The sequence below is a fragment of the Sus scrofa genome, chromosome 3, assembly GCF_000003025.6.
Source record: "Sus scrofa isolate TJ Tabasco breed Duroc chromosome 3, Sscrofa11.1, whole genome shotgun sequence".
In the NCBI taxonomy this organism is placed as follows: domain Eukaryota; kingdom Metazoa; phylum Chordata; class Mammalia; order Artiodactyla; family Suidae; genus Sus; species Sus scrofa.
The window spans coordinates 25,737,325-25,761,194 of NC_010445.4; the positions used below are offsets into that span (position 1 = coordinate 25,737,325).

Below are 23,870 nucleotides of genomic sequence, written 5' to 3' on the forward strand. Positions count from 1 at the left end.
GAGGGAATCACACAGGCAGAGGCCCAGAGCTGGACACACTGAGGCTGGTTTGCGGAGCTGTGGGTGCCGCAGTGCCTCTCAGCTGGGCCAGAGGGAAGGCAGGAGTGGTGAGTGAAATGGGATAGAGGAGTTCCCTTGTAGTTCAGTGGGTTAAGGATCCAGTGTTGTCACTGCAGTGGCTTGGGTCAATGCTGTAGTGCAGGTTCGATCCCTGGCTTGGGAACTTCTGTGTCACATGAGTGCAGCCAGAAAGGGAAAGAAAGAGAAAGGAAAAGAAGAGGAAAGGAAAGAAAGAAAGAAGAAGAAAGACAGAAATAAAGACAGGAAGAGAAGGAAAGCAAGAAAGGAAGGAAGGAAGGAAGGAAAGAAAGAAAGAAAAAGAAAGAAAGAGAAACAAAAAGACAGAAAGAAACAAAGAAAAAAAAGGAAGGAAGAAAGAAAGAGAAAGAAACAAAGAAACAAAGAAAGAAAAAGAAAGACAGAAAGACAGAAGTAAACAGAAAGGAAGGAAGGAAAGAAAGGAAGGAAGGAAGGAAGAGAAAGACAGACAGATGGGCACAGAGAGGGAAGTCAAGACCAAATTCCAGTGGTGTCTACTATGCAAGCCCTAACTTTTCTAAGCACTTCCAATGCATTAACTTACTTAATCCTCACAACCAGCTCCATGTCAGAGACGAGCACATGGAGGCACAGAGAAGTTAGAACACGTGCTCTAGGTCACACAGCAAGTGCATGTCAGATCTGGACCCAGTGCCCATGCTCGTCACCGCCGTAGGAAGGCATCGCTTCTTTTCTTCTGTGCCATTCAGGTGCTTGTCCCAAAGCCAGGAAAGAAACAGACCCCTTTAAAATCACGAGGGAGCAAGCAGTCCTTCACCTGCTGAACCCAGTTGGGCCGGAATGAAAACGACGCCCTCTCTCTCTCTGCCGCCTCCCCAGTGTGCAGAGGTGGGGCTTCAGAAGTTCCCAAACATAAATCCATTTCCATATAATTATGCCTCCTTGACCTACATGTCTTTCGGCTGCGTGCAGGGGCTGGAGGCACAAAAACCAATTTCTCCAACCAGAGAAAATTGCTTCCTGAGGCCCGTGGGTAATTAGACATTGTCTTCTGGGCATGGCCTGTTCCCTGGCCATCCACGTCCCCGGGCACAGGTGCTGCCACTTCAGGCCCCCATCCCCCAGGAAAATGCAGGTCCCATCTCAGAACAGAACGTCCACCAGGACCGTGGCCTTGGAGCGTGTGCTGCCAGGTGGTGTGCATCAGGGAATTTTCAAGTGTTCTGGAACATCCAGATCCCATGGAACCTCCCCCAGCAGCCTAAGGGGGAGGCGGGGGGATGCACTGTGAGGGAAGAGGGTACCTCGAATCTCCTCTGCTCCTGTCAAGTGTTATATAGGACCCCGTGTTTGAAAGTTTCAACGAGGTAGATATACAGGGCTGTCTCTTCTCCACCATCTGCCCTCCCCATCTACCTCCAGGGATGTCTGTGGTTTGGTACAGAAATAACAAACATCTTACTTAGTAAAACCCTTTCAGACTGAAAGCCCTTCAATGACTCTCCATTGCCTCAGGACAAATTCAACTCAAACCCAGTTTGAATCATTAGAATCAAGTGCTCAGAGTTCCCGTCATGGCTCAGCGGTAAGGCACTTGACTAGGATCCACGAGGATGCAGGTTTGATCCCTGGCCTGGCTCTGTGGGTTAAGGATCTAGCATTGCTGTAGCTGTGATGTAAGCCGGCAGCTGTAGCTCCGATAGGACCCCTGGCCTGGGAACATCCATATGCAGCAGGTGCAGCCCTAAGAAAACAAAAAAGGGAGTTCCCATCGTGGCACAGTGGTTAACAAATCCGACTAAGAACCATGAAGTTGCAGGTTCGATCCCTGGCCTTGCTCAGTGGGTTGACGCTCCGATGTTACCGTGAGCTGTGGTGTGGGTTGCAGACGTGGCTCGGATCCCGTGTTGCTCTGATTCGACCCCTAGCCTGGGAACCTCCACATGCCTCGGGAGCGGCCCAAAAAATGGCAAAAAGAGAAAAAAAAAAAAAAAAGAATCAAGAGCTGTTACGTCTTTACCTCTTCTCCAACTCCCTCTCCAGCACCAGCCAGGGATGGGGCAGGCAGATGACAGAAATGAGTGAGGCCTGTGAGCCAGATCCTTTAATCCACTGAGCCAGACCAGGGATCAAACCCACAATTCAATGGCAACCTGAGCGGCTGCAGCAGGATTACTTTTTGTTTTTTGGGGTTTTTTGTTTGTTTGTTGTTTGTTTGTTTGTTTTGGTTTGTTTGTTGGTTTGTTTGTTTGTTTGTTTGTTTTTTGCTTTTTAAGCCTGCACCCGCTACATATGGAGGTTTCCAGGCTAGGGATCAAATCAGAGCTACAGCTCAGCTGCCGGCCTCCACCGCAGCCACAGCAACGAGGGATCCTTAACCCTGCAGCGGGATTCTTAACCCACTGCACCACGGTGGGAATGGCAACTCCATCCTCTTACTCTGCCCTTTGGGGACATAATATTGTCCCTATGGCACAGATGATGGAACAGAGTTCAGGTCATGCCTGGACAAGTAAATGGGGAATTTGAACTCAGATCCACCAGCCATCATAGGAGGTAACAGGAAAAATTCCAGAGAGGCTGGGTTTAGAAAGAGGAACGAGGGAGAGAATAAGATCAAGTCATCACATACAAAATGGATTTCCACGGGACTGACAGCAGGCAGGCAGATCAATGCTCCACAGAGAATGCCTTAGAGAATCCATCCATCCATCCATCCGTCCATCCATCCATCTGTCACTCTTTTATTCCACTAACACTGACAGAGTGCCCTGTGATAGGCCTTCAAGCTTCAGGGGGAAAAGATACAGTCCTTGTCTTCCAGGGGCTCCCAGCAAATGGGTGATAAAGATTTTGAAAGAGATCATTACGAAAATGTGTGCAATGCTGTGTCCAATGAGGTGCTTGCCTCCGTGCGCTGAGATCAGGGAAGCCTTTAAAAATAAAAATCCAAGGGGTCTAGGCAGGGGAGGCATTCCAGGGAGAAGAAATAGCCCATGCATTGCTACAAAGCTAAGAAAGAGCCATGCATATTCAGGCAACAGCTCGTAAAGTGAAGAGCTTGTGTATGGGATGCAGGAGGGAGCGGATGGTTTGGGAGGTACCTGGTTGGCTGTGCAGAAACACTGGATGCTGCTGTAGAGCAGAGGTCTCAAACTAATGGTCTGTGGGCCACACTGTGTATGTGTGTCAACAGTGTCTGCCCTCTTGAAAGGGGGAGGAGAGAGTTCCAGCTGTGACGCAACAGGATTGGTGGTATCTCTGCAGCACCAGGACACAGGTTCAATCCTTGGCCCAGCACAATAGGTTAAAGGATCCAGCATTGCTGCGTTGTAGGTTGCAACTGCGGCTCCTGTCAGATCTTTAGCCTGGGACCTCCATATGCCACGGGCAGCCGAAAAAGAAAAAGAAAAAAAGAAAGAAAGGGATATGAGCTGTACCGTTCACCCAAGGCCCTCGCATGCTCACTAATGTCACCTGCCGGGCCCTGGTGCCATTTGAGCTTATAAGCCCTGGCATAGAGCCTTTAAAGGGAACAGGGAGTTTGAAATGATTCCTCTTGCTGCCTTGGAATGACTTATTTAGTAAGATCTTGGCATCCTGAGCCCAGGGTCTTGTACCCGAGAGCCTGATCCAGGCTTGGCACACAGCTGGGCATCACTGAAGTTATGTTGAACTGAAAGTGGATTCACATGGAAGATGCTGGCACAAAACCTCTTCTGGAGAAGCTGATAGTCTGGAAACGATCTCTCCCACACCCGGAACACGAAATTACTTTCCAGTTACCCTTGATCATATCACCTGACTCATTTTCTGCGGTAAATACTTAGTAATCTTCCAGTCTATTCAAAATGAGGACAAAGCCCTTCTGCATGTCTACAATGCCTCATTAACCCATGTACATAGACCTTCATTCATTCATTCGATAGGTATTTCGAGCACCTACTATACACCCAAAACTCTGTTAAGAGGTTGGCAATATAGGAAGAATAATAAGCAAAGCCCTTTGTGATTTCTGACCTCATAGTTATTACGGTAAAATTGGGTAGCCTGCATGGGACCAGGGACTGTGCTCAGCATTTTCCAGGTATGAATTCATTTGCTCAAAAACACCTGTGAGAAGTTCTGTGTCCTTTTCTTTTATGTGGATGAGCAAACTGGCACAGAAAGGTTAAGGAAATTGTCCAAGGTCACACAGCTAGAAAGCGGCAGGGGCATATTTTGAACGTTAGCAGCCTGGCTCTGGAATCTTTTCCTTGGCCCCTTATCTTTCTGGGATGGCACTGGGAGCCCCTGCAATGTCTCCCAGATCATCAAAGTGGTGGCCGTGATGGTTGTGGTCCATGCTGGTGGTGTCTGTCGCAATGCAACCCTGGGTGAGTCGACTGACCATAACGACAGGCTCCGGGACTTCTGTATATACTAGTGAGCATTGCTGTTTTTCCCCATACCACATGGTATTGCTTTTCCTTCTTTTCTTTTCTTTCCTTTTTGTCTTTTCTCTTTTTAGGGCCTCCCTTGCAGCATCTGAAGCTTCCCAGGCTAGGGGTCGAATCGGAGCTGTAGCCACTGGCCTACACCACAGCCACACAGCAACACCAGATCCGAGCTGCGTCTGCGACCTACACCACAGCTCTTGGCAATGCCAGATCCTTAACCCACTGAGCGAGGCCAGGGATCGAACCTGCGTCCTCATGGAGGCTAGTCGGATTCGTTTCTGCTGTGCCACGATGGGAACGCTGCTTGTCCTTCTTTTAAGTTGGAAACACTTGATGCAGATCTAATACTAGACAGCAGCTGGAGATGCCAAGTCAACAGCAGATTGCTGAGGTTTATGCGTGGCCTTGGCTGCAAGGCAACTAGCTGCCCCTAGGAAGCAGCCATGGGAAGAGAAAACTTCAGGCTAGAAAGACAGCTTGGGTCACTGGCTGAAGAATTATTTGTTTAATTTATCTCTTATATTCCTGGTCCTGGACTGTGTCGCCCACGGCCCCGTTCCCTTTGCCCGGACAGTTCCTGGATCCCAGCAGCTCCTCCTTCACACTGCTATGCAGCCTCTCCAAGCCTCAGAACCATTGCCACTTTCTCCCCATGGGCTCAAGAAAATGCCCCGGCGCCTGGGAACGCTGCGCCCAGCTTTTTGAATGAAGAAAGGCCCACAGACGTGACTCATCCAAGGCCGCAGAAGAAACAGGTAGCAGTGCAGAACTCTACGAGGTGAAAATAGATTGTAAGCTCCACGTGGACTCCCTTCACCTGCAGCCTTGCTCATTGCTGCATCCGAAGGTCCACCATGGCACCTAGGGCACAGTGGGCAGGTCATCTGTTGGAATGAGTGAGTGCCAGCCTCCTTTCACTCTCCCGTTGTCCTTGTCAGCTTGGAAGACGACAGGCAACAGAGAGGCAGGCTGTGGGTTGGCTGCATTTTGTATGCACAATTGATAAGCTATTTGCCCACAGCTAAAAATACCTACCCCTGGCAGCCATTGGGAGGCAGATGGATGGTGCTCAGCGCAAGACGTTTAATCAAACAGCGACAACCCGAGCAGAGCCACAATTAGCCTCTGACACCCCTGTGAACTCCAGATGAGGAGCCCAGAAACCTTTGACTTCCTGTTGATCCCTTGACACCCAGCAGCCGTGGCCCTGGATCCACAAAACAGCGAAACAAATGAGCATCCTATGCACATGGCAGCCACCAGCTGCGAGTCTGGGCACGGCCATGTGGCAGAAACCGTGCACCTGGGGCGAACCCCAGGGAGGACTAGAGGTGGGAGGACCATCAGATGTGGGGAGACAGCATAAGGCGAAGGTGTCACATATTCCCAGGCTGGGAGTGGTGGGCATTCTTGAAGGAACTTCGACTCCTCTGAAAGGAATTCTTCCCTTGGCTACCTCACGCCACATCCATGCCAGCTGATACACCCTGTTCAAAAAGAAAAGGAAACAAAGAAAGAAAGAACTGGCCCATTTCTACTTAATGGTCAGTTCCTTCAACTCAGTGATGGGAACATCTGGATGAGCAGGTGCATTGAATGGGTCTAGCATCTAACACACTGGTTTTGAATCCTGGGTCCAGCACACCTTGGATGTCTGATCTGGGCCCGACTCTTAACCCACCGAGCCTCAGGGTTCTCATCTCTGGAATGGGGATATTAAGAGCACCTATCTCTTAATCTTGGATGAGGATTAAATCTGATACAAGTAAAACCTCTAGCAAGAGAGCCACACCTAGTAAGTGCTTGCTGAAGGGAAATTTTACTAGTAAAGGTACCAGTTCTCGTTGCATGTGCTCAGCCCCGTCTGACAGGTGTGTGTGACTAAGAGAACTTGGAAGGGGCATTTGACACTTTTGCATTCAACCTCAGTAAACTTCTTCACCCTCCGAACCTCAATCTCTCTCATCTAAAACAAAGGCGGGGGGATGAGGAGTTCTCGCTGTGGCTCAGTGGGTTAAGGACCTGATGTTGTCTCTGTGAGGTGTGGGTTCAATCCTTGGCCTCGTTCAGTGGGTTAAAGACCCAGCATTGCTGCAGCTGCAGTATAGGTCATAGATGAAGCTCAGATCTGCATTGCTGTGGCTGTGGCGTAGGCTGCAGCTGCAGCTCAGACTCAACCCCTTGGCCAGGGAACTTCCATTTGCCACAGGGGAGGACATTAAAAAAAAAAATGGGGGGTGAAAATAGTAAATACTTTATTATCAAAGATTACATACTGGATATTGACTCTTAGATATTATAATATTAGATCATATTTAATGTCATAGATACGAAATATGTTCATGTATAAGAAGAAATACATCTTGGGCCTGATACGTAGTAAACACTTGCTAACTGTGAGCCACCCTGAGAGAATGGTGGCGGAGCTTTCTCTGTGCTGTCTCTTTGCCTTTGCACATGCTGTTCCCTGTGTCTGGAAGCCCTTCCTTCTCTCATGTGCCTGTTCCGTTCCCAGCCACCTTCTCGCCAGATAGGAGCTGTGATACTACCTTTACTGTTGCTCTGTTATGAACAGGCTCCCTTTGCAGATCTGGAAACTGAGGCTCTGAGGAGGGAAGGGGCTTATCCAGGAGTACCCAGGAGTCCACGTGAGAGGTCAGTCTAGCCCAGAGGGGTCTCCTAACAACACTGGGAAGGCTAAGGCTGCTTTCTTTTGTCACAGCTTGATTGGGCTGTCTCTGACATGCATCACTGGCTGAGTTTAAGGTGTAAAGCATGATGGTTTGACTGGCACATACTGTGAAGCTATTGCCACAGTCAGTTTAGGGGCATCCGTCATCTCAAATGGATACAAGAAGACAAGAACGCGAAAAGGGAAAAAGGTTTCCCTTGTGATGAGAACTCTTAGGATTTACTCTCTTAATGACTTTGATATGTCACCCACAGCAGTGCGAAGGGCCCTTGCAGTGACCGAGTGCGAGAAATGAGGTCTCTCCTAGAGCCAGTTCTCCCATCCTCAAGAAATACCTCAGGAGGGAGTTCCCATCGTGGCGCAGTGGAAACGAATCCAACTAGCATCCATGAGGTTGCCAGTTGAATCCCTGGCCTCACTCAGTGGGTTAAGGATCCGGCGTTGTGGTGAGCTGTGGTGTAGGTCACAAATGCAGCTCAGATCTTGCGTTGCTGTGGCTGTGGCCCAGACAGGCAGCTGTAGCTCTGATCTGACCCCTTGCCTGGGAACCTCCATATGCCACGGGTGAAGTCCTATAAAGACAAAAAGACGAAAAAAAAAAGAAAGAAAGAAAAAGAAAGAAATTCATCAGGAGAAGCCCCCGCCTAGTTCAGCAGGTGTTGCTTCCTCCCCATCAGGCCTCCACCTGGTTCGGCTCATCCTCATCCCTGGACGGGTCATCACACTCACACACAGTAACTGACCACTTGCTACATGCTCCCATCCTACTGGTGAGGAATCCGAAGCTCATTGTGTTTATTTGCCCAAGGGTGCCAGCTAGAAATGTGCAAATCTGGGATGCTAACCCAGCTCCTCCAGACTCCCAAACTCATGCCTCTCATTTTAAGCAGCCTGTCCTTTCGGGAATAACTTTGGCTCTGTGTTGGCTGGGGAGCCACCTCCAGCTCGGCCCCCATCTGTCTCTGTGACAGACCTCTAGAGCTGAGAAAACGCAGCTGCATCCATCACTTGGTATGGAACTTGACCCAGAATGGCACCATCAAGTGCTTTCAAAATGCTTCTTCCACTTACCAGCTGTGCCAGCTTGGGCAGGTGGCTAACCCTCTCTGAGGGTTAGTTTTTGCTCATTTGTGAAATGGAGAGCAGAGCACCTGCATTCTGCTTGCACTGTCATCTCCTTATGTATTTTTTTTTTTACATCAACTCACTTTTTTAATAAACTAGGAGTTCCCGTCATGGATCAGTGGTTAATAAACCCGACGAGTATCCATGAGGACACAGGGTTCGATCCCTGGCCTCACTCAGTGGGTGTAGGTTGCAGACGCAGCTCCAATCCCACACTGCTGTGGCTGTGGCATAAGGCATCAGCTACAGCTCCAATTAGACTCTTAGCCTGGGAACCTCCATATGCCATGGGCACAGCCCTCAAAAGACCAAATAACAAAAATAAATTTAAAAAATAAACTAGGAGTTCCCGTCGTGGATCAGTGGTTAACGAATCCGACTAGGAACCATGAGGTTTCGGGTTCGATCCCGCCTTGCTCAGTGGGTTAAGGATCCTGCGTTGCTGTGAGCTGTGATGTAGATTGCGGACACGGCTAGGATCCAGCGTTGCGGTGGCTCTGGTGAAGGCCAGTGGCTATGGCTCCAATTAGACCCCTAGCCTGGGAATCTCCACATGCCGTGGAAGCGGCCCTAGAAAAGGCAAAAAGACAAAAAAATAAATAAATAAATAAACTAAAGTTGTATTAGAAATGGGCTATCACTACCGTAGATGGAAAAGCAACATTTTTGTAATACCATTTACGCTAAATGCCTAACTTTGAAAGTAAAAAAAATATTCATCAGAAAATCACATAAGATCATCTCATCTCTACAAAGCCACCCAGCACATAGTAGGTGTTCAACATATGCAGTCACAAGAAAATGAACCTTGGCACTGACAAGCATTGTTTGGAGACTTTCAAATCTGCTGGCCAACTTGAGACTCCAGTAGTTTTCATGGTTCTCCAAAGACGCTGCCCTGGTCAAAAAGCCAGAACCAATGTTATTATCAAGAGAAGGGCAACTGATTGGCCAGTCGCCTGGATGCTGACTCACTTCTCTGTGGCCCTGAGTCAGACTGCCCTGGGGTGGCAGCCATCTAAGCTCTTGCTGAGTACTCCTCCACAAGGACAGCTCTGCTAGGTCTCAACTCACCCGGGTCTACAGTGGAAATGACTACGTTGGGAAGTTTCTGGGGGAAAAGAAGGCTGCACCATGGATCCAGTGCCCAAGACTTCCTCCTGGCAAATCCACCGCATTGGGTCCACCCTGGCAGGCATCGCCAATCCAGTGCAGCACTGCTAAGATCCAGGCCTGGTTTTAGAATATTGTCAACATGGTAGCCGGCAGCCCCTACCAATCAACTGATGATGGAATATTTGTGTCTTTCCTGCCTCAGGCTGTGCTCACACTCTTGGCATGAGATCCTAGAAAGGGAGAGTCAAAGGAAGGAGGAAACACTGATCCTTGTTGGGAAAAGAACCCACTCAAGTGCCACAGGTGGTAGCACCTCTTGGGCTCCTCCAAAAAATATTAGGAAAGGGCATGAGAGTAAAGCTACAGAGAAAAGCAAAGAGCTAGCAACAGAAGAACTAACATTGAAAAAGAACAAAGGCGATTTCAGAGAATTGTTCAGAGATGCCCGAGTCATCATGCAGTAATGGCTCTTAAGGGTATAGTTCCATAGATCATGGCCAATTCTTTTTCTCCATCAAGCAGAAACACGGGGGTGGGGGGGTGGGGGGGTTGCGGACACAGCTGCAGCTCCACGATTGGTTGGGTAAGAGGCAATAAGGTGCCAGGATAGCAGGGTCTGGAATGATCCATGGAGGTAAAGGAGAATCTTCTGTGGATTCCTTGAGAGCTCAGACTCTTTCCCTATTCATCTCTGCTTCTAGCACAGGATCTGGCCTCTGGCTCAATAACTGCCGGCTCAACTGAAGGGGCCAGGTGTAAAAAGTCACTGTCGCTAACATTTACGGAGTGCTCACTGTGTGCCCAGAGCTACACCAAGCATTTTACACACACGTTATTTCATCTCTCTTTCCAACAGCCTCTGAGGGCACGGTTTAGAAGGGTGCCAATTTCACAGATGTAGGAATTGAGGCTGAGGGAGATGAATCACTTCACTTCACAACCTCTTCCATCGAAGACAGGTTCTCAGATACCTGGATCTTTGGGGTGAGGTTTAGCCTGCAAAGAGCAAAATGACCGAATGACCCTTTGGACCCATTCCCTGGCTTCTGCCCTGGAGCAAGTGGAACAACAGGAAGCAAGGGTGGCCTGGGCCAGTGCAGTGGGCAGCGTCTGGGGTTGGAAGGACACGGAGGGGCAGCTGCCCTGGGGAAACCTTTCCTTGCTCCCCTCCCAGGAGCCCCCAGGGCACAACCCCCTGAGGACCTCCAGGCACCGTCCCAGAGGCCAGTACAATTGAGCACCAAGTCTCATCAATATCATCTCCCCCATCACCCTGCCATGGAGACAGGAGGTTTTATTGATGCTGATGGGGGTATGAAAGGCCCCCAAGAACCCCGAGGGGGTGGGGGGCTGAGTCAGTCAGCAGGTGCATAAGACCTGGGCATGGGGCGGGGGGAGGGCATGGAGGAGGTAAGTCAGGGCACATTCATCTCAGGAGTCTGTGGATCCTTCTCTGCGGAAGGAAAAGAGCATCCTGGTGGCAGTGGTGGGGTGGGGGTGCAATTCCAAAAGCAGCAAAGGAGCCTTTAGGGCCTGGACAGCTGAGATCTCCTTCCTCTGGAGGAGGCAGCACATAGGCAGATATGTCTGTGTGGGAAAATGCAGAGGGGCACCGCGTTGGCTTCTTGGAGGGGAGTCTAACCTTGGCTGGGAGATTTCTGGCGAATACCTGCTATTGCCATGCAACATGGAGCAGGACCCAAAGCCCCTTTCCCTGTGGGCCTCCTTAATAAGGAGAAAAAGACACTCAGGGAACACCCATCCCAAGGGGCACAGAATTCATCCTTAAGGCACCAAGGCACTAAGGTACAGCTGATTGCAGCTGAGGGGCAGGAGCTGAGTGCCAGGGTCCCTGGAGGACTGCCCTCCCCATGCTTGACAGGCATGGGGTCTCAGCAGACATGCCATCCCTGCCGCAGGGACTAGCCTTCAAGGTAGCACAGAAAAAGGAACCCTAGTACACTGTTGGTGGGATTGTAAATTGGTGCAACCACTATGGGAAAAAGTATGGAGATTCCTCAGAAAACTAAAAATAGAACTACCATGTGATCCAGCAATCCCACTCCTGGGCATCTATCCAGAGAAAACCACGACTCGCAAAGACACATGTACTCCGATGTTCATTGCAGCACTATTTTCAATAGCCAAGACATGGAAACAACCTAAATGTCCATCGACAGAGCAGTGGATCAAGAAGATGTGGTACATATATACAATGGAATATTACTCAGCCATTAAAAAGAATGAAATACCCGCATCTTTAACAACATGGATGGACCTAGAAATTATCACGCTAAGTGAAGTCAGCCATACAATGAGACACCAACATCCAATGCTTTCACTGACATGTGGAATCTGAAAAAAGGACAGACTGAACTTCATTGCAGAACAGATGCTGACTCACAGACATGGAAAAACTTATGGTCTCCGGAGGAGACGGTTTGGGGGGTGGAGGGATGTGCTTGGGCTGTGGGATGGAAATCCTGTGAAATCAGATTGTTGTAATCACTATACAACTACAGATGTGATAAATTCATTTGAGTAATAAAAATAAATAAATAAATAAATAAATAAGGTAGCACACTGCATGGATCTGCTCCTTGAGGCGCTGCAGGTGTCCGCCGGTGCCCACCAGGAGCATGGGCAAGACGGGGCGGCGCCGAAACACCTCTGGATGCTGCACATCCTCTCTTTTGCCGCACATCCTCTGGCAATGGAGACACGGATGACAAAGACCCTGGTCTGAAGGTGGGAGAGTGTGCGAGGCGGTCGTGCTCCCGGCCCATAGCGACTCACAGGTTCAGGCTCACCACTCACCGGTCAGTTCCGGGCACAGTAATGCATTTTGTACTCCATGGGGAAGGCGCAAAGGAGCCCATCGCCCACTCTGCACACATGCCTCTCCGCATAGTGGGTGCTGCTGCAGCCACAGAGGCAACGCCTCCTTCCCCTTCTGTGCCCTTCTGGATGCGACGACCCAGCGCCCTCCCTGCCCCTGCAGGGGAGTTGAGGTGGGGAGGGAGGGAACAGAGGCTGGAACTCCAGAGCCAGCCCCAGCTTTTCATTTCCCCTTCCTCCGCTCCAAGGTCCCGGAGTGGAGCGGGTATCATTAAGGGAGGTGACTGCGCCCAAGAGGCAACGCCCCATCACACAATTCAATCCCTACTCCCCTGCTGATCAAAACAAGGGCAGTGCTGACTTCTTGCCTGGAAGGCTTAGAAATTGCTTTTCCTAAAAATCTGTCCTTGAGGCATCTCCCAGCGGCGCGTAAATAACACCACTAGAATTGCTCTGGATGTCAGCAACCTTAAGCGTCCAGGGACCCGAGGGCTGATTCTTCCAGTGCAAAAGAGAGGCACCCGGAAGGTGGAGGGGCGCATTTAGGACACAGGGGGTGGCGCCCGGAAGGAGTGAATGGTCCTCTTTTTTGGAAATTCACAAGAGCTTAATTCTGGATGCAGAGAAGGAGGCTTTGCAGAAGGTAATGCCGGGAATTGAATCAGCCCAGATGCAACTCTCTGTTCTCTCTGTTCTTTTCTGAAGACCCACATAGAGGACGCAGCTCTGGTGTCAGTGACCTGCTCTTGTTCACATAATGGCTATTGCCATCAGAAAATTCTTTCTGGTATTGAACCTAAGTCCTTTGGTAGCTACAACTCAAGCTCTCTTCCTTTTTACAGATTCTCTTAACTCCCTTTACCAAGAAAAGGGAGGCGGGGAAGATGAGGGGAAAAAATGTATGTTACCCTTTAATCCAGCATTTCTACTTTTGGGGATTTATTCTACAGAAGTATACAAAGATGCTTAATGAAGCTCTGTAGTGGCCAAAGTAATAAAATAAATAATGTCCAGGCGTAGGTGAATATTTCATGATTATTGACAAGGGGAAAAAAAAATCCATCTTTTTCCAATTGATTTAGTTCCAACCAAAAAAAAAAACCAGCTTGCACAACCAAGAGTATCATTGTATGATCTCATTTTGTGATAATCATCCTTATTACTAATTGTATTTATAATTACAGGCATATAAGTATCCCACAGATATACACCCCCAGAGTTCTGCTTACAGCATAGCAAATCACCTTAAAAGTTAGAGGCTTAAAACAACAGTTGATGATTTTTTATCCTGGTTCTTGGGCTGACTGGGCTGGGCGCGATGCCTCTTGCTTGGGGTCCCTCTCAAAGTCGCAGCCAGGGACTCACCAAGAGCTTTCAACCAGAGTCTCTACACATGGCCTTTCCATGTGGCTTAACCTCCTCCTGGCTAGGTTCTGAGATGGAGCATCCCAAAACAAGTATTCGAAAGGCTCACTTACTCTCTGGTCTTGCAGTGTCACTCTCACGATAGTCTATTGCTCAAAAGTGAGTCACAGGACCAGTTCCGATTCAGGGGGAGAAGTCTACATCAAGAAATGAATGCCAGAAAATGTGGCTCATTGGGGGCCATCTGAGAGACTAGATACCACAATATTGCCAGAAAATGGGCTTTGGGCAGACTTTCACTTTCCAATATCTACTATAATAGTTAAATGTACAAATTCAGGAAGACAAAAACTCTGGCTTAATGTCCTGGCTCAGCTTACTTGCTGTGTAACCTCAAAGAAGTTACTTAACATCTCTGAGTCTTAATGCTCTCAGGTAATTTTTCCAGCCTCAGGGTGGTAGTAAAGATTAAATGAGGTATTGTATGTAAGATGCTTATAAATAAATGCTCAATAAAAGTGAACTAATAATAATATTATACACTGATATAGTGGAGGGTTTTTTTCTTTCTTTTTCGGGCTGCAGTTGCCGCAGATGGAAGTTGCTGGGCTAAGGGCTGAGTCGAAACTGCAGGTGCAGACCTATGCCCCGTCCACAGCAATGCAGGATCTCAGCCGCATCTGTGAGCTGCACCACAGCTTGCAGCAACACCAGATCCTTCACCCAAAAAGCAAAGTCAGGGATCGAACCCACATCCTCACAGACACTATGTTGGGTTCTTAATCCAATGCGCCACAAGGGGAACTCCAGGTTTTTATAAGTATATTTTACTTTCCTAATTGAAAAAGTAATTTTCAAAGACAAAAAAAAAAAAAAGAGGGAAATGTAGCAGAATTAAGAGAAATAAACTCGGAACTCCCAGTCAGGGCCTTTTCCAGGACTCTGCAGGGACCTCTTAGTCCTCATGGACCCAGAAAATACCTCTGGAAGACCTTGACCCAGTGCATTCAGTGGGGGGGGGGGGGTCTGACAGCTTGACCTGTGTTGTTCTTTCAGCTGCTCCCCCAGATCCTCTCAAGTTGGAGCACAGTAAGCTGCACAGCAGAGGAAATGAATTCTCCCAAGAATGTAACCAAGAAGCTTTGCGATCACAAAACATAGGCTTTATATTCCCCAGGAGCTAACACCTGTCCATTGACAGAAAGGATTTGCTTTTTTAGAAGCATTGACATTTTGATCTTAAAGTTCACTGGGACTTGTTTGGATTGGTTAGGTTTCCACAACAACAGATTCTTGGGCCCATTCGTTGGAGAAAAAAGCTGAGAAATGGAATTTCAGGCAGTGATGGCTTGGGTTCGTTTCACTCATTCACTCTTTATAAATACACGCAGACCCTGTCAACACCATCGCTGTTCTTTGGGAGGAAAGCTGCCACAGTGGAAATGAAAGGATTTTTTCCCATATGGGGAATTATAGCAAATGTCAAAAGTTAAGCGTTGAAAATTCTACCTGCTCATTTCTCTTTCAGAAAATCAATACGCAGGCACAGTTCCGTTCCTCTCTGGGTCTCTGTGGCTCACACATCTCTCTCATCGCAAGGATGTCCTAAGGGCTCTCGATGTTGCCTTGGGGAGCAAATCTGCCTGCCCCCAAATAGATGGGAAACGCAAATGGCTGCGGGTTAGTTTCTCAAGAGAGGCAATTACCAGAAACTTAAGGAACTGTCAAAGAGGTATACTTGGCAGTTTCATTTGAGGTTGATGACCTGCCTGACTTCAAGCACTGATTAGATGGAGCTGGAATCTTTTTAAAGAGTCTGGATATGGAGACATTTTAGCACCACCCTCCAAAGAGAGTTCGATGAGGGAGCAAGAGATGGTGGTGGTATCATTCTCTGCAGAATAAATACGCTCATCCCCCTGTATCCACAGATACAGAATCCATGGATACAGGGCCATCTGAATGCTACAGTTTTCTTTTTTTTAATTTTTTATTATGATTGATTTACAATGTTCTGTCAATTTCTGCTGTACAGCTAAAGCGACCCAAAGTGTGATATATATATACATACACACATGTTCTTTTTCTCACATTATCCTCCATCCTGTTCCATCACAAGTGATTAGATATATGGTTCCCTGGGCCATGCAGCAGGATCCCACTGCCCATCCACTCCAAGTGCAAGAGTTTTCATCTCCTAACCCCAGACTCCCAATCCATCCCACTCCCTCCCCCTCCTCCCTGGCAAACACAAGTCTGTCCTACATGTCCATAATATTTTCTGTTTTGTTGATGGAGCATTCATGCCATATTTTAGACTCCACGTATAAGTGATATCATATGGTGTCTGTCTTTCTCTTTCTTTCTTACTTCACTCAGTATGAGAGTCTCTAGTTCTATCCATGTTGCTGCAAATGGCATTATTTTGTCCTTTTTTATGGCTGAGTGGTATTCCACTGGGTACATGTACTCCCTCTTCCTAATTCATTCATCCATTGATGGGCATTTAGGTCATTTCCATGTCGTGGCTGTTGTGAATAGTGCTGCGATGCCCATAGTGGTGCATGTATCTTTTTCAATGAAATCTTTGTCTGGATATATACCCAGAAATGGGATTGCTGGATTATATGGTAGTTTTATATGTAGTTTTCTGAGGAATCTCCGTACTGTTTTCCATAGTGGTTGTACCAATTTACATTCCCACTAACAGTGTAAGAGGGTTCCCTTTTCTCCACACCCTCTCCAGCATTTGTTATTTGTTGACTTGTTAATGATGGCCACTCTGACTAGTGTGAGGTGGTACCTCGCTGTAATTTCAATTTGCATTTCTCTAATAATCAGTGACGTTGAGCATCTTTTCATGTGCCTGCTGACTGTCTCTGCAGTTTTCTATAAGGGACTTGAGCATCTGTGGATTTGGGAACCAATACCGCAAAGATAGTGAAGGGACGACTGTATGTAACATTTTTTTTCTGGGGAGACCTCAGTATTTATTCATTTCTACCCTTTTATAGGCTAAGGGGCAGAGCAGGGACCTAGAAGGGAGTGTGGGAATTGCTTAGTGAATGGAAAGATGATTCTGAGAAATGATGGCATTTCTCTAAGTCGGGGATAACCTAGGGAACGGGGATCACTTTCCTCTGACTGAAAACCCTTTCCTGTGACCAAAAACAAAGCAGAACTTGACATACCATCAAGTCAGACAGAGCTAGAGTCACCTTCAGACTCTTGACTTACTCAGTGTGCAGCTTTGGGCAGATACCCTAGAGCTCCAAGCCTCAGTTTCCTCACCTGTAAAATTGGGATGATAGTAGACTGATGAGAGGCCTTCTTCTAGTTCCACGAATACCAACTTCATTCCTACCTCTGGGCCTTGGCACTTGCCATTCTCTTTGCCTGGAATTCTTTTCCCATGGATCTTTTTATGGAAGAGCCCCTCTTCTCATCCTTAATTGAACCCAAATGTCCAATCTAACCCCCTCCCCATCAATTTGTCTCATCCCTTGGTTTTATTCTGTATAGTGTCACTATCTGAAATTCTCTTGTATCTTTTTGTACTTATTCATTTTGCACTTATTTTTGTTTTTACTCTCTTGTACCTTTTTGTATTCACAATACAACTAAATGAATAAATAAATCTCCCCTCTATACCATAAGCCTCGTGACTTTGACTGTATCTATAGTGTCCCTTCTTTTTTGAAAAAGAACTAAAGCAAATGTGGCAAAATGTTAAATTGTGTTTAACCTGAGTGATGAATACACCAGGGTGCGTACCTACAAGTCATTTTTCACGTGTGAACAATTGCATAATATTTCAAAAGTCACACATGAGAGAGCAAGCCCTGGATTCCAGCCCTGCCGCTGCATTTCGGCCAAGCGACATAAGTTCTAAGAGACCTTTGTTGGCGAACATGGATTAATAGTGTTTGAATTTCAGGGTTGATGGTGAAAACTAATGAGAAAAAAATGTGTGGAATGACTTCTAGATGTTCTTCCCTGGGATATCATTCAAGAGCGAGTCCCGAATGCCTTTCCAGGTGTATCTTTTTCGGAGAGATGTTTGTTCTTAAAACTGATCAGAAATTACGTGGATGCATTTCAAAACAGTCCTGGCCCCAAGAAAAATAATTTATTGCCACTATTTTTTGCAAACACTACATGCACGCATGTCCTAGAGACATATGTAAGCACAGATTATGTATTAGCTCTGATTGCTGTGAAGGAGGGATACTTGGGTGGTTGGAGAACAAGAGTGGAATGAAATTTTACTTTTCTTTGCTAACTTTAAGTACGTTCCATGTGGGTAGATTACCTACTCTAAAGCTATAGGTTTTGATTTTGTTTTTTTAAGGCCAAACCTGTGGCAGTGGAATTTCCCAGGCCAGGGGTCACATCAGAGCTGCAGCTGGGGCCTACGGCACAGCCACAGCAACACTGGATCCAAGCCACATCTGTGACTCATGCTGCAGCTTTTGGCAATCCTGGATCCTCAACCCACTGAGCAAGGCCAGGGATTGAAACCACATCCTCACAGAGACATGATGGGGTCCTTAACCCACTAAGCCATGAAGGAACTCCCTAGTTTATTTTCTTTTTTACTTTTTGTTGTTGTTGTTTTGCTCTTTAGGGTTGCACCCGCGGCATATGGAGGTTCCCAGCTAGGGGTCAAATCGGAGCTACAGCTGCTGGTCTACGCCAGAGCCACAACGACGTGGGATCCGAGCCGCGACTGTGACCTACACCACAGCTCACGGCAACACGGGATCCTCAACCCCCTGAGCGAGGCCAGGGATCGAACCCGTGACCTCCTGGTTCCTAGTCGGATTCGTTTCCACGGCACCACTTTGGGAACTCCCCAGTCCCTTCGATTTCTATGGGCGTGCCCAGTGCACTATACCTAGGGCCCCCTCGGAGCCAGTACAGTCCTCTTGCTCCCACCTAAACCGGAGTCTCTTGTCTCCACAGCAAATATCCTCACGGTGATCATCCTCTCGCAGCTGGTGGCCAGGAGGCAGAAATCCTCCTACAACTATCTCTTGGCCCTGGCTGCCGCGGACATCCTGGTCCTCTTTTTCATCGTGTTCGTGGACTTCCTCCTGGAAGATTTCATCCTGAACGTGCAGATGCCTCGGGTGCCGGACAAGATCATAGAAGTGCTGGAATTCTCGTCCATCCACACGTCCATCTGGATCACTGTTCCATTAACCATCGACCGGTACATCGCCGTGTGCCACCCCCTCAAGTACCACACTGTGTCCTACCCAGCCCGCACCCGCAAGGTCATCGTGAGTGTGTACCTCACCTGCTTCCTGACCAGCATCCCCTACTACTGGTGGCCCAACATCTGGACGGAAGACTACAGCAGCACCTCGGTGCACCACGTCCTCATCTGGGTCCACTGCTTCACCGTGTACCTGGTGCCCTGCTGCATCTTCTTCATCTTGAACTCGGTCATTGTGTACAAGCTCCGGCGGAAGAGCCATTTTCGCCTCCGCGGCTACTCCACCGGGAGGACCACTGCCATCCTGTTCAGCATCACCTCCATCTTCGCCACCCTCTGGGCGCCGCGCATCGTCATGATCCTCTACCACCTCTACGGGGCGCCCATCCAGAACCGCTGGCTGGTGCACGTGGTGTCCGACGTTGCCAACATGCTGGCCCTCCTCAACACGGCCATCAACTTCTTCCTCTACTGCTTCATCAGCAAGCGGTTCCGCTCCATGGCCGCCGCCACCCTCAAGGCCTTCATCAAGTGTCAGAAGCAACCGGCCCAGTTCTACACCCACCATAACTTTTCCATAACCAGTAGCCCCTGGATCTCGCCGGCCAACTCACACTGTATCAAGATGCTGGTGTACCAGTATGACAAAAACGGAAAGCCTATAAAAGTCTCCCCTTGACCCCGGAGGCGGGGAGGGCACCTCGTGCCTCTGCCTAATCCCTTTCCTGATGGGGAAGTGGTGGCCCATCCGGGGGCTGATCGGCTCTCTGGGCGAGCGGCAACCTGATTTCCCGTCTCCACGGACTGAGCAACTCTCAGACAGGTCGATGAGAAAAGGTGGAGGAGAGGAAAGAAAAGCATGAATCTTGTTTTCGTTTCTGCCTTTTTTTTTTTTCTCCCCCCAAGTCCTGGGGACAGTAAAAGTTCCTTCCCGATTTGAAGAGGCCATCGGAGGGGGTGTCTTAAGAGCCTATGACTTCACCGCGGCATCATCCACAGTCACTGGCAACTGCTCATTTAAGTGACCCACCAGCCACACTAGCCGGTTGCTGAACCCACACTCTTCTTCCAAGAGCCGAGGTCATCCCTCGGGTCCCCGGGCTGTTTCCAGCAGCCAACAATTCTGACCAGTTGGGGGATTTTCCAAGGTGCCCTTTGTCCCACTGAAGGTTTTGGTCTTGAAGGGACCCTGGCACCCTCTCTGCAGAGTGACATTGTGGGGACGGGGCGGGGAGGATGGAATCTTGCTCGAACTCCTGCCCAGAACTTCTGTGGAAAGACTCCAAACCAATGGAAGGATGAGCCTCAGACCTCAGGGGTGGGGGGTGAGGGGTCTGCAGCCTTTCTATTCACCATTATGTATAGATTTTATCTAGCGCCTCCAAAACAAAGACCCTGCCTGGGGTGTCAGGGGTGGGGTGGGGAAGGAGGATTTCTTGAGCCCAGAAAAACAAAACACACAAAAATAAGCCCAGTCTTGCCATTGTTTCAACATATCCCCGTGTCAGCTGCGTATCATCTCTTTACTCAGAGTCACATCATGCGGTGGTGCCACGCAAGCTTCCTGGAGAAGCCTTTGCCAGCCTGCCTTCTTGCTTGCTGAAACCCTTCACCCAACTGTTTTCCTTGAAGTGACTTCCGAACCGGATTTCTCGTCTGAGGGTCAGGAACCGTAGCTTTCCAGGGGCGAAGGGAGCCATTGTCGGCTCTGCCCCACCGTCCAGCTGGCAGTGCCATTCGGCCACAAATGGCGATGGCAAGGTGCCCATGCGATCTGCATGTCTGCCCTGGCATGCACATGGCTCAAAAGGGAGGTGCCAGTTTTCAGTGATGCTATTTAACCCAGATCCCTTGCAAAATAATGAAATAGGAATGTGTTTATTTATTCGCCCCTTGCCTGTCCAAGGCAAGAACACTTCTAAGATGTAACTAATAGAGGCTTCCCTGGGAGTCACCACTCCTGTGTGCCCCCACTAATGCATACACAGACTTCATTATCTTAGGCTCCTAGGTACCAGGGATGTGTTTTGAAAGCAAAATCCATGCTGGAGGTTTTCTCAGTTTGTCGTGTGTGTGTGTGTGTGTGTGTGTGTGTGTGTGTGTGTGTGTGTGTCTTCTTAGGCCCACACACATGGTATATGGAGGTTCCCAGGCTAGGGGTCTCATCGGAGCTTTGGCTGCCGGCCTACACCACAGCCACAGCAATGCCAGATCTGAGCCATGTCTGCCACCTACACCACAGCTCACGGCCACGCCGGATTCCTAACCCCTGAGCAAGACCAAGGATCAAACCTGCGTTCTCATGGATGTTACTCAGATGCATTATTGCCAAGCCATGACAGGAACTCCTCAGTTTGTCTTTAAAAAAAAAAAAAAAAAACTCTCCCAGATTCCCAGTATCTGAAGTGTATCCCTGTTCTGACGAGTCTTCCAAGGTGATTTTGGAATTGTATGATATTCAGGGGGACCCAACCAAAAGCAGACAGTCCCCTGGAATTACGGGTTCCTCAGACTGGATTTTTATGGCATTGTTGCCCCTGAATTGAAAGAAGGTCTACCCTTTTGAAGGAAACTTGCAATAAATGAGCAGGGTAGAAAAAGCTCTGATGCCATACAATCCCTAAACTTCAGCCGAGGCCCCCACACTAATTCAGTGTCCCCTTAAGGTCACTTTCATCCTGAGGGTTCTGATTCCTCCTCCTTTGCAATGACTGCATGAGAGCCGCGTCTTACCCCAAAACGCGTTCTGAAGTCAGTGCAAGTGGAGAAAGGCAGAGCCAGTTACCTCTGCAAAGTTCTCGGGGAGAAGCCGTGGTCGAGACCACATCCTATCCCTTAAAAAACACCTAACTTGGCTAAGCTTCTTCCCCCACGCTGGAACAGGTTTGCTGCTTCTCCCACTGAGGACAAGACAGAGGTGGCTGGCACTGGGGGACCGTATCGTGTGACAGCTATAAGCAAGTACCAGGCTCGCACAGGTGCAGGAGGCTGCTCTCGCGACAAGAGGTTCCTGATATTTGTTGAGGGACCAGCAGATCCATATCTCTGGGCTCACACGCTCCCCAGGGCATCACATGGAAGGGTGGACCGGTTTCCTCACACCCCTTCACTGGCCTTTCTCTGTTCCTTTTTTGCCAAGCAGCCCTCTTTGCCTACGTGTTCATTAAATGTGTGTGGCAGGCGATCCCACCACACTCCCTTGTGAATAAACATTGACCAAAGGCAACCTACACCCAAGATACATAGACCTATATATATATAGATCTATATATCTCGAGACATATAGTTATTTATTTATTTATTTTGAAACACATAGCTCTGAAAAAAAAAGAATGCTCGTTTGAGCTCCACAGGAAGGAGTCACAGTGCAATATCTAGAAAGGCTAAGCAATGCCTTTTGGGAGAATGTATGGAAGAGGGAAGATATGCGTGTGGACCTCTGTGTTCCCTGCTTGACATGTTTGGTTGTATGTAAAAACTATGGATGTTTGAAAAACCAAAAACTGGGCGTACTTTTGGAAGGTTTTCCTCGTTCCCTCGTTAATTACTTCTCTTAACAACAGAGGTTGTACCAAGTAGGGTGGTAATCTCTTTTCCTTCTGACGATAGTTTATATTTCGATAACATAATATTTAAAAGAGGTCTGCCTCTCAGAGGCAATCCAGTGAGGTGTCGTCTTCCGGTGAAAATGCGGACACGTGCCCGTGGGCTTCGGTGGATACATATCTCCTCAAACTTGTTTCAGAGAATCTAAGGACTTTTAATTTATTATTATTTATAGTAATACTTGTAGATAACGTAAGATGGTTTTTTAAGAAAAAAATAAACTTTTAAGCCTTTTCTTTCAGGCCAGTTTTGGAAATAAAGCCTTGATTTTTGAAGCCTGTGGTATAAACGGCTGCTGTTGATGGCACTGAAGCCATTGCCTTAGATCAGGTTTTTGTGATGCCTCTTTCACAGGCTGTTAACTAGCATCCCTCTTGTTGGACGACTTGTATCCTTGGCTGGACACGCAGTGATGCTACGCACTTCCACACTGTGTCTTTTTATTGAACCACTCGAGGACTGAACTGTCTCATGGGAAGGAGATGAAGAAGGTGACAGACTAACAGTAAAAGACAGACCATGAGAAGGCATGAAGTTTAATTTTGCAAACATCCTGCAATTGGAAAAGTTACTTTGCACAGTTGGTGCCTACTGGTCCAACCGGGGGGGAAGGGGAGGAGGGGGCGGGGAGCCTGCCTAAACTGAATAAGAGACTCTTGTGTTGGCTATTCCAGTTTAAAGAATGGAATAGAATGTTACCATAGAAAAATAGTAAATGTTCATATTTTCTTAATTAGATATTATATCGTGTTTGGACTTGTTTGTATTATAATAAATTCTAATATGGTGCACACTTGGTGTTTTGTAGTTGCAGGTATGCTCCAGCAATGGCAAACCTCTGATTGATATTTTTAAATAAGCATCTTCCATATACTTTGTGCTGGTACCAGATGAGACATGAGTCCCACCTTCCACCTGGTTAGCCAGATATTTTTCAGAACTTAAGACCACTGGAAAAAAAAAGTGGGGGGAGGGTGTTCCTGTCGTGGCTCAGTGATTAATGAAACCGACTAGTATCCATGAGGATGCAGGTTTGATTCCCTGGCCTCGCTCAGTGGGTTAAGGATCCAGTGTTGCCATCAGCTGTGGTGTAGTTTGCAGACTTGGCTCAGATCTCATGTTGCTGTGGCTGTGATGTAGGCTGTCGGCGACAGCTCCAATTGGACCCCTAACCTGGGAGCCTCCATATGCCACGTGTGCGGCCCTAAAAAGCAAAAAAAAAAAAAAAAAAAAAAAAAATCTAAATTCTCTTCTGACCACATTCTCTACACATCTTCGAGGGAGTGGTGTCTGTAATCACAAGCAGAAATCTAGCATGATGGCTTAGACTTAAAGTCAGACATTCACAGGTTCATGTCCTGGCTGTAGCATTCACTGGATATGTGACCTTGAACGAGTCCTTGAAGAG

General features: G+C 48.0%; 1 protein-coding gene across 1 annotated transcript in view; it reads left to right on the forward strand.

Moving 5' to 3' along the window:
* The window catches only part of GPR139 (G protein-coupled receptor 139), a 46,254-nt gene extending 23,004 nt beyond the window's left edge, over positions 1–23,250 (forward strand). Inside the window, exon 2 of the mRNA XM_003124564.4 lies at positions 18,601–23,250. Coding sequence (XP_003124612.1) covers positions 18,601–19,535 — 935 coding nt within the window. The 3' untranslated portion in view covers positions 19,536–23,250. The remainder of the gene's footprint in view (positions 1–18,600) is intronic.